At 36.3% G+C, this 12136-nt stretch overlaps 1 protein-coding gene across 1 annotated transcript in view; it reads right to left on the bottom strand.

Annotated features, from left to right (window-relative positions):
- rap1b (RAP1B, member of RAS oncogene family) overlaps window positions 1-12136 on the bottom strand; it is a 77052-nt gene that overhangs the window by 29487 nt on the left and 35429 nt on the right. Inside the window, exon 2 of the mRNA XM_051107365.1 lies at window positions 2736-2815. Within this exon, the coding sequence (XP_050963322.1) occupies window positions 2736-2792 (57 nt within the window). The 5' untranslated portion in view covers window positions 2793-2815. The remainder of the gene's footprint in view (window positions 1-2735; window positions 2816-12136) is intronic.

The following is a 12136-nucleotide window of genomic DNA, read 5'->3' as shown; positions in this document are numbered from 1 at the left end:
AAACTTCAGGGTGAATGTGGAAATTTCAAGCTAATGGCATGCAGCAGAAACTTTCCAAAGGGTTTTGTCGTTCTGACCCACTGAAGAGCTGCCAAACTACTTGTGGTTTTACAATACTATTCTGACATACATTATGCTGACTGAACAGCAAATGCTAACGTACTGAGGCACAGTCATTTCACTGTATCTGTGACTCAGCTATGATGTTTGAGTGGCTCAGAAAGGGCACCGCAACAGACCACAAGCCAGTTTGGTTCTCACAACCTTTATCGACCTGTTGGGGACAGATGTTCTCCAGAGACGCTACATGGCTGGACGGAGCAGCGCAGAAACTCTCTCAGATGGGGAAACCAGTTTCTCTACAGTTAGACGATGGATGTTTTTTCCCAACATAGGATGGAATTTGTTACACTACCAGTCAAAAGTTTTTGAACAGTAGGATTTTTATCGTTCTTTTTTTCAAAGAAGTCTCTTCTGCTCACCAAACCTTCATTTACGTGAGCCAAAGTACAGCAAAGACAGTAAAATTTTGAAATATTTGTACTATTTAAAATAACAGCTTTCTATTTGAATATATTTTAAAATGTAATTTATTCCTGTAATTTCAAAGCTGAATTTTTAGCATCATTTACTCCAGTCACATGATCCTTCAGAAATCATTCTAATATGCTGATTTGCTGTTCAAGAAACATTTATTATTATTATTATCATTATTTGTAAAATTTTACACACCATACTATTTAAAAGCTTGGTGTTGGTATTATTTATTTATTTATTTAATTAATGTATTTATGTATGTATGCATGTATGTATGTATGTATGTATTTTGGGAAAGAAATTAATACTTTAATTTAGCAAGGATGCTTTAAATTGATCGAAAGTGATGATAAAGACATTCATAATGTTACAAAAGATTTCTATTTCAGATAAAAGCTGTTCTTCTGAACTTTCTATTCATCAAAGAAACCTGAAAAAACAAAAAAAATTCTACTCGGCTGTTTTCAACATAATAATAATAATAAATGGATTTTTTAAGCAGCAAATCAGAATAATAGAATGATTTCTGAAGGATCATGTGACTGGAGTAATGAGGCTAAAAATTCAGCTTTAAAAAAAAAAAAAAAAAAAAAAAAAAAATCACAGGAATTAATTATATTTTAAAATATATTCAAATAAAAACAGTTATTTTAAACAGTAAAAATATTTCAGAATTTTACTGTTTTTGCTGTACTTTGGATCAAATAAATGCAGGCTTGGTGAGCAGAAGAGACTTATTTAAAAAAAAAAAAAAAACATTATTTTGACTGGGAGTGTATGTTGAGGGGGAGTCCTACAATGGAGATGTCGTAAACTGAAGACAGATTCATAATGTTTAAAAGGATCATGTCATGTCATTGCAAAATTATGTGTGTTTTCTTTCTGTAGAACTCAAAGGTAGATATTTTGAAGAACGCTTTAATTGTTACAATAAAAGTAATTATGGTCCAAAACAACCCTGGACCCCAATGAACTCACTTATGAAGACAAAAACACCAAGACATTATTCATAAAGTAATATTTTACATATGGTATGATTACAGATTTGTCAGGTGAATTTTTCTTTAAAATGTCCAAACCAATGACAAATACAGATTTTCACTACACTATTTTCTTGGAAATAATAATTTACGTTAAACAATATCACAGTATCTACAAACATTTTGGAAGAAAAATATAATTAAATCGTCTAATAGTCAAACTCATCTTTGGCTTTATTTACATTTGACTATATTTGTTCTTTCCTTTTTTGGTCAATGAATCACACTCAAAATACAAGTATAGCAAGACAGAAAGAGACTAACCATAACTACAAAAACATACAAAAATGAATTAAATGGAAACACCCCATGTTTTTTATGGAATCAAAACAACTCCCACACTGATGAGCAAACTTTTTTTAGTGCGTCTTGCCTGCGTCACAATCTCTGACGTAATTTCTTAATACTGTACATACCGCGTCATCGCCTATTTTCCATTTTAAGACAAGTGGCATCTGGCGCTACTTTGCTGTGCCGCCACCTACTATATTGAAATGTCAACAATATAGTTATTGCCTCTGGATTACTTACGATATTATCATACGTAACAACACAATAGTATCAACACAATATCAATAAAGGGAAAGTTAATCTAAAAATGTAAATTCGGTCACTAATTATTCACCCTCATGTCGTTCCAAACCTGCATCTTCTGCATCAACCCTGCAAGATATTTTTGATAAAATCTGAGATCTTTCTGACCTTGCGTAGACACTAACACAACTACCACATTCAAGGCCCAGAAAGGTAGTAAGAACATTGTTAAAACAGATGTCCTTACTACCTTTCTGGGCTTTGAATGTTGCGTCGCAAGGTTAGAAAGCTCTGATTTCATCAGAAGTATCTTAATTTGTGTTCTGAAGATGAACAAAGGCCTTACGGGTTTGGAACGACATGAGGGTGAGTGATTAATAACCAAATTTTCATTTTTGGGTGAACTATCCCTTTAATATTGAGACACGCCTAGTCTGAATCACTTGAATTTGAGACGCTTGTTGATGAACTTGTGTCACTTGTCCATCACAAGCAAACCGTAATGGAAAAACCACAGCAATATGAAAGATAAACAAACACGAAAATTGCTATGTTTATGTAGAAAGGGAAAAGCATGAAAAGAGAGATAAAGGAAGGAGGCAGAGAAAGTTGCCAGCCACTTACCAGCGCAGACTTGCCGACACCTCCTGATCCGAGGACTACTAACTTGTATTCACGCATTGTGCAGTGTGTCCGTTAACTACCTAAAGAAGAGACAAGAGAAAAGACATGAGTCTACATTTCGTCAGTCAGAATTTCATACAAGCAGCTGAGCTACTCAAAGAAAAATCAATACAGTTTTATTCAGTAGTTTCTATTAAACTTCCAAGGCAAGAAAAGTTCACCACAGCACTTCAAATGCATAACCTGAAGCTGAGAGCCACAGTCAATCAAGCAACAAAAGGGATTTAGACCTGTGGTCGGCCCTCAAGCCTTGAGCTTTCAAAAGGCCGCCAGCGTGAAATTGCTATAAAGCCGAGTATCTAATCTGAACTGCACCCTCAAGACTCCTGCCCACTCATTAATTAGAATTTTTCCTTTGACATCACAATTATGTGTCAACTTCAGCTTTTGCATTTAGAACCCCTCACAAAGATCATCACTCGTCTGACACGTCAGCGTGCGCTGCCCATGAAGGTGTTTGGTTTGAGGTCGCGTAGCTGTGCATTCATGCCATTTCCTTCTTTGCAGGAAGAGAGTGGAACAAGAGCGGCGTGGTGGGGTTGACATAGATCTCAGATAAACGACACACACACACATAGACAGATGTGAACTGCTCCACACCCTGTCTCTTGGGTCTTCCGTCTCTCTCACTCCTCAGCTGTCTCATGCAACACTTGGAGTAATAAGATTACTTACAGACAGATGTAGTGTATGAATGTGAAGTAGCTTAGGTCAGAAAAGCACTTCATGTGCACAAATGTTATAAATGCATGGTCTGGTGTGCTTTGCAAAAACTTTATGTGAACTTCTACTGTTGTGGCGGTAACAAGCCTAAGTAAGCTAATCATTCATTGGTTGATTTCCCTCAAAAGCATAAACACTATGCTACGATCAAAACATTGTTTGTTTGTTTGAAATTCCTGACCTGCCAGGCGTAGCAACAACCAATGGCATCGCTTTGGGGTGGAGTTATCTGTGTGACCAGCCAATGGCAGACTATTTTGAAAATCTGTTGAAAACAGTCTTTTTTGTGATGCTAGTGGTGCAATACACACCTCAGCTTTAATCCAGATGTGCTACTATTCTCACAGCTAGCTATTAACCAGTTTATGACAAGTTTGAAATTGTTTGCTCCATAAGAAAAGAATATCTGAAAGAAAAAAAAAAACTGACTTAAGGGGATGTCAGAGTATTAAGACTTGGCATATGGCTTAATATAATGTAAATTATGTTCTCACTGCAAAATCTAGTGGAAAACCAATGAAAGATTTACATTATTTTTAAAAATCCTCATCGTTTTATACATATTTTGGACTATGGGGGGCGCCATTATTTCCATGATGTAAAATGGTTGCCATACAATCAAATTTCCCCCACACAGAGTCTAAACGCCCCTGGATATCGAATAAAATCTGCCTTACAAAACTCTGTCATGAGAAGCGTCAACATGTTTACATCCTGCCAAGATGGCATCTAGCGTTTCTTGTCTCTGCCGTTCATAAGCTTTTTCAGTAGCTGTGGTGAATAAAAGCCTCAAATGCATCAGGGCTGAAGTGGACAGAACAAAGACGCAGGTCTTTAGGAAGTTTTATTCATCCACAGGCATCTTCCCATCGTCTTTTCCTCTTCATATCGCTTGGAAAGCAGTGAAGACTTACATGGCTTCTCTTGTTGCCCTTCGACTAAAAATTACAACCAAAAGCCACACAATGCGGCATCGTACCAGTATTTTATTTTCGGAGTTGTGGTAAAAATAGCGTCAGCAGCTCAACAAGTGCACGTCATCGAAATAATGGCGCCCCCATAGTCTAAAATATGTATAAAACAATGTGGATATTTAAATAACATAAATCTTTCATTGGTTTTCTACTACATATTTCAGTTAAAAGACATCATTTATGTTATATTAAGACGTATAAGTCTTAATACCCAGGTTCCTTTTAAGAAGACAATTTATGATAACATTCGCTATAGAGCCACTTGTAGCAAACATGAGAAAGCAATACGTACAGTACTTCCATTACGTTATATTTTTGTTTGAGTCAGAAACATTTCAGAACATTTCTGACCTTAGTTAACCTCACTAATTTACTAGTCAGTTGTCGGATGACTAGTGAACCATCAAGACTTAGTTCGCATACTTGAGTCATAACGCATGTTAAAAAGAAAAATTAAAAAATTAAAAAAAAAGACAAACATCTGTCCCTTTCATTTCCCTTATTCCACCCAGGCTTGCGACCACGGAGCAATGAGTTTACAGGGGAAAACGGGAGGCCCATATCAGATCCAACACGCTGGGTTTTAGTGGGCATGACGGCTGAATCAGGAGCCAGACTGACTGTGAGACCACGCTCCGATAGAAGAGATTACCACTTACTCACATTTAATGCAATAGACACAAGGGTATCTGAGACTGAGAACTGCCCCAGCCCACTGCACTCCCTCTCAGCAATAGATCAGTGCCAGCAGCTCCATGCTGAAGAACAAATCCTCTGCTGTCATCAAATGCTCTGCTTTCCATTTACATTGGCAAAGTACAGAGGGAACGGGAGACGGAGCAAGAGGGAGAGAAGGATTGTGTGGAAAACATACATAAAATTGAGCGAGAAATGTGAGGGTGACAGAATAAGACGCTCGATCAAACAGGAATACGGTGAATAAATGGAAAACATCTTTTAAACGGACATATCAGTGCGTGATGTGTCAGCCGAGATTGTGTATTCAGCACAGATGTGCGAAAGCGAATATAAAGGCGATGTAACCTCCGAAGACCTAATTCTTCTTCACATATGGTTCATATACACCATTAGTGACTCCCACAGTTGGGAGCTGAAATAAGACCAACAAAGCCTAGAAGTAGCAAAAACAGCGAGTGTTTGGGTCAAATTGACTGCATCTATATGTGACCCTGGACCACATATTTTTGTAGCAATAGCCAACAATACATTGCATGGGTCAAAATTAACGTTTTTTCTTTTATGCCAAGAATCATTAGGATATTGAGTAAAGATCATGTTCTATAAAGATATTTTGTAAACTTTCTACTGTAAATATATCAAAACTTAATTTTTGATTATTAATATGCATTAAGAACTTAATTTGGACTTTAAAGGCGATTTTCCTCAACATTTAGATTTTTTTGCACCCTCAGATTCCAGATTTTCAAATATTTGTATCTCGATCAAATATTGTCCTATCATAACAAACCATACATCAATGGAAAGCTTATTTAATGTATAAATCTCGATTTTTAAAAATGGACCCTTATGACTGCTGGTGGTCCAGGGTCACATATGCATCTTAACAACAGTAGAAAAACAATAGAAATACACATTTTGTAACGGGAAAAGTCTAACTGGATCTTCGCATATGCATTCCACATATGCTTTTGGTTGTCAATGAAGCCCTCAGGCACCGGGGATTTACAGGCTTACATCACAAAAGCAGGGGAATCTGGGTTTGTGGGAAGGAGACTTCGCTGTGAAATCATCTTTATTCCAGCATTCACGGCCATTCTGGATTGGTAATAGGTGTGAGAGATTGAATGTGTGTGTGCATGCAAGTGCATGTCTGCAGAAGTACTAAATTTCATTATAAACCCACAATATTTTATTTAGCACAAGAAGACCCAAGATAGTTTTCTCGCAGCTGCCATTCTTCGATATTAACTGAGAAATGTGAAGAAAAATGATCCTTTAGTGTGGGTCTATGAAATCGTTGGCCACTTTTAACATCTGCCAGGCGATTAAAATGCTTCACCCTCAAGCCGTCCTAGGTGTATATGACTTTCTTCTTTCAAACGAATACAGACAGAGCTACATTAAAAAATGTCCTGGCTTTTCCAAACATTATAATGACAGTGAATGGGTGTTGAGATTTGGAAGTCCAATAAAGTGCATCCATCCATCATAAAAAGTACTCCAAACAACTCCAGAGATTTAATAAAGGCCTTCTGAAGCAAATCGATGGGTTTGTGTAAGAAAAACACCTATATTTAAAACTATAAAACACAATTTCTAGCTTCCACTAACTGTCACACTGTACATTTGTACACAAAAGAGAGGCGTTCCAGGATTTAGATGTACAAAACGATGATTTTTAAAGACTAACGTTGGAGGATTTCAATATAAGCCAAGAGGAGACTGGTTTTCCTTTGCTGTAAACAAAACTTGGTTCTCACATGGCTAGCAAGTTCCCTCCAGAAGTTACGCTATGCCTACGACAGTTAGCGGAGACTAGATCTTATAAAAGTATCAAGCCTTTATTAACCCCCTGGAGCTATGTGGAGCACTTTTTATGATGGACGTATGCACTTTATTGGACTTCAAAATCTCAACAGCCATTCACCGCCATTACAAAGCTTGCAAGAGCCAGGACATTTTTAAATATAACTCAAACAGTATTCGTCTGAAAGAAGAAAGTCGTATACACCCAGGACGGCTGAAATGAATGACTTCGTACTGTATTCACTTCATTTATTAAATGATCTTCTTTTGCATTCAACAGAGGAAGTTCGAAATGACACGAAGGAGGGTAAAACCCTTTCCGCACCAAGGACAATACTATATGAGTTTGATAATCATTTTAATTCTATGACAATAGAGAAGTCCACACCACAACAGTAATGACGCAGAGGAACCTTCAGAACAATCTTCTGACAGCCAATCGGAATCATCCTGACTCTGAAAATAAACAATGTTATCATCCATTTGTGTGGAGAACGCTTGTATGGTTATTACAGCTAACACGGTTATCATTATAGATATTATTCTGGGTGTGAACAGGCCTTCTCAAGACAGAATTTCATTTTTAGGTTAACTATTCCATTAGTTTTGACAGATTATTAACAAAGACTACTGCTTGAGCAGATAAGAAGCGGAAAAATATAATGGCCTGGCATTATTCGTACGACCTTTACCTACAGCAATGACTTTGTTAATGAGAATTACAACTTGACTCATAAATTGCAATGCATTACTCAGGAAACATTGAGGCAACGCTTTATCACAGGGCATCAGGCAAGCTTTGTGGGTTGCTGAGGCCTGTGGTCGGTGTCACAATGACTGTGGGAGTTCAAGGTGTTTAGATGAGCAGTTTTCGATGGTCATGTTTAAGCAAGAGTGTGGTGCGAATGACAGGGTGGATTATGACAGGAAATGGTACTTGATTTCTCAAACCATCCTCCTTTGACACACCACGCCTCTTCTGGGCTATAAAGTCAAGTGATGACAAGCTCAGCTCAAAATATCTCAGAGGAAGACACAGGGTTGAAACAAATGAGTAACTTCAATCTTCTGTATGTGTATAAGCAGATAAAATGTGACTTGTGTCCCAAACTCTCCTTGACCCCTGACCCACCCAAACGAAAAACACCTCAGTCAGAAAGCCGTGGAATAATCCTAAATCTGTTCTAAAGAGACTCTCCTCAAGATTTTAGAGGTTTATAACACTTCTGCTCTACACCTTGTTGAAAAATTCACAGGCACATTGCACTGCGCAAGCCATCGTGTCTGTGAAGTGATCTCTCTCCTACAACGCTTCCCCTCTAGTAATTAACCAAGCAAGATCCCATGACACTGTGTAAGAGGATTTTCGCTGTGATGAAGAATCCAAAACAGTGTGCAGACGCTTCGGATCTTCTTCTCAAGATGACTAAGGTCTGGAGTTTCAGCATGCTAATGACCTAGATAAACTTTTGACCACAAAAAAGAAAAAAAAAAACTCTTTTGGGGACCGTTTTAATGGAAAAAAACTTTTAAAATGTTAGGATAACAATATTATAGTTAGTTTAACTAAAGAACAACAGCAGGCCTTTAGGCTAGGTAGTCAAGTGTATACACGTACATGTGAGAGTTTGTAAGCGTGAGGAAGTTGAAAGCCATATGTAAATGTGTTTATCCGTGTGGTTTGACAGCGCTTCTGAGCGTGTTATGTTTACGCCCAAGTTAAGTGCACTTAAGTGGGCCACGTTCACACACTTAAGCTGAGAGGTGGGTATAATCACAAACAAAGTTATAGGAGAAGTTCACCCCAAAATTAAAATTCATCATTTACTCATGCAAATTTGAAATCTGTAAATACACATCTTTGAGACAAATTATTAACATAGGAAAATTTGTAAACTAAGAGTTTTCTCTCCCGCCATTAAAAGTCTACTCAACCAAACTGTGCATTAGTTGTTATAATGTATGGAAGCCAGTTTATACCACTGAATAAAAAACAAAAACGGTCTTGCAACTCTGACTTTTTTCTCAGAGCTGTGAGATATAAACTCACAATTGCGAGTTATAAATATCCAATTCTAAAGGGAAGTTATAAAAAAATAACTGATATTTTCTTTGATACAAGTTTCACAATTCTCACGATTCTATTTCTCAGAATTTCAACTTTATTTCTCATCTTGTAATTCTCATTTTTTCTTAGAATTTCAAGTTCAAATCTCACAATTCTGAGGTTTTTTTTTTTTTGCTTGCAATTGCAAGTTTTTAAATCATATAATTCTGAAAAAAAGTCAGATTTGTGAGCTTATATCTCACAATTTCACCCATTTCTCAGAACTGCAACTTTATTTCTCAGAAAAGCCCTTTTTATCTTGCAATTCTCATTTTTTCCTTAGAATTTAAAGTTCAAATCTTGCAATTCTGAGTTTTTTCTTGCAATTGCAAGTATTTAAATCACATAATTCTGAAAAAAGTGAGATTTGCGAGTTTATATCACACAATTCTGACTATTTCTCAAAATTGCAACTTTAGTTCCCAGGATTGACTATTTTTATCTTGCAATTCTTATTATTTCTTAGAATTTCAAGTTCAAATCCTGCAATTCTGAGTTTTTTCTCACAACCGCAAGTTTTTAATCACATAATTTTGAGTAAAAAGTCAGCTTTGCGAGTTTATATCTCATAATTCTGAATATTTCTTCATATATGAATATTTTTTTCTGAAATTATTTTAGAATTACAACTTTATTTCTCAGAACTGACCATTTTTATCTTGCAATTCTCATTTTTTCCTTAGAATTTAAAGTTCAAATCTTTCAACTGTGAGTTTTTTCTTGCAATTGCAAGTTTTTAAATCTCATAATTCTGAGAAAATAAGTCAGATTTGTGAGCCTATATCTCACAATTTCGACCATTTCTCAGAATTGACTATTTTTATTTTGCAATTCTCATTTTTTCTTAGAATTTCGCAATTCTGACTTTATTTCTCGCAATTGCGAGTTTATATCATGCAGTTCTGAGAAAAAAATCAGAATTGTGAGCTAAAAAGTCGCAATTAACTTTTTTCATTTTTTTTTTTTTTTTTATTCAGTGGTGAAAACGGGCTTCCATAGTAATGTCTGAATTCACTTGTTGCATTTTAAAAAAATGATTTTAGTTTTCAAACATTTGGTTTAGACCAAATTGTATACAATTTTAATACTGGTCATTTATCAGACCATAATATAAAATGCACATGAAATGGAAGTAATTATGGGTGAAATTACCTACTCAGACACTTTTAGACAAACCAAAGAGTTCTGGACAAGAAAAAAAAAATACATCAAGGACTTGGCTTACAACAACTTTCAACAGGTTATTTGTACCTAATTTCAGAGTAAAAATGGCATGTCTCAGTATTTGGGCTTTTCTTCTCCGAAACATTTCCTTTTAGTTTTTGACTTCCCAGTACTTGACAGATACAGAGAAATCAGAAGCGGAACAGAACAAAGCACTCTCAAAGGCTTCAAAAGAGGCCCAGTGAAGCCACTTATCGTTTGGGCACCTGTCAGCTACAGTCAAAAGCTGAGCAATATCATAAGCGAAAGCCCTCAATGAGAAAAAGAGAGAGGTCTTACGCTCCCAACAATCTTTCCACCCATGTTTTGGCAAACTCTTCCTTCTGTCTGACTGTATTACACAAAGCGACAGCAGAGGAAGAGCAGCACTCTTGGCTAATGGCTGAGCAGGCTGTATTTGCCCAGCCTCAGGTTGTCCTCAAAAAAGGTCAAGAGGGTGAGAGAAACTCAGCAGGACCACAGTGAAAGTGATTCAGTGGTGAGTGGATTCTGCCTCTAAGACCCTCAAACACTGTGTTGAGCTACTTAAAGCCATTAAAAGGGCTTTGAGGATAAGCACAGCCTTCTATTTAGATTCACACACAGAAAGAATCCCAACACATACATGAAACAAAATCTCAAGGCACCACTTAAATAAAAAAAGATGTGGGTCAAACGACACAAGGGACACAATGATTCAGGTCTCAGATCTCATCCAATTGGAAAGCGGCATGTCATACTGTATTCTGAAACTGTGCTGTATACATGTGACCCTAGACCACGAAACCAGTCAGGAAGTAGGAATAGACAAAAATACATTGCATGGGTCAAAATGATCAATTTTTCTTTTATGCCAAAAATCATTAAGATATTAAGTAAAGATTGTGTTCCATGAAGCTACTTTGTAAATTTTATACTGTAAAAATGTAAAACTTAATTTTTAGTAAGTAATACGCATTGCTAAGAACTTTATTTGGACAACTTTAAAAGCGATTTTCTCAATATTTTGATTTGTTGCACCCTCAGATTTTCAGATTGTTGCATCTCGGCCAAATATTGTCCTATTATAACAAACCATACATCAATGGAAATGCTATTATAATATAAATATCTATTTATATTTATTTATAAAAAAAATGACCCTTATGACCCTTTTGTGGTCCACATATAATAGTGTGCAAAAATCAATATTACGATGATGGCATCCACAGGGAAACGTGTTACAGCAACCATGCATATCTACTCCAAAAAGCATACAAAACTTGTACACAACTTATAGTGACTGTTTTATTGATTATAACAGGACAGAAGCATTAAAATGCCATTGAAAAAAAACCACAATAGTACATTTACAGTATTATTTAAAATGATTAATCAATTGCACATTCAGCTCTAGAAAATAATAGCTTTTCTGTGCACATGAAAGTGCTGGAGTGCAAGAGGTTGGAAGTCATTATAATTGAGTCCAATTAGCTTTTGCCAAGCAAAATTCAAAATGCTGTAAACACAGCCAACTATCTCTCTAGCTGCGTGTGCCTTGGGCAAAATACAGTGTATGCAGATAATATCTGTGCTATGCTTTGTTTATGACCTACAAAGTACATGCTAACAATGCGTACCTCTTACTTCATCTCAGATCTTTGCAAAAAGAGTCGTTTTGGTATAAAATTACCTTGCTATTAAAGGCGTGTTACTGAGTGAAAGGCCTGTTAAGGACAGGAAAATTATGAAAACAGTCAGACATCAGCGTTTAACAGACAAATCAGCCTGTTTGACCAGTGTTTCTATGTGCTAAGGTAAGGGAGATTGAAATGTGCAAACGGAAC

Source organism: Labeo rohita, chromosome 4 (genome assembly GCF_022985175.1).
Source record: "Labeo rohita strain BAU-BD-2019 chromosome 4, IGBB_LRoh.1.0, whole genome shotgun sequence".
NCBI lineage: Eukaryota > Metazoa > Chordata > Actinopteri > Cypriniformes > Cyprinidae > Labeo > Labeo rohita.
This window is presented reverse-complemented; position numbering and strand designations above follow the sequence as displayed.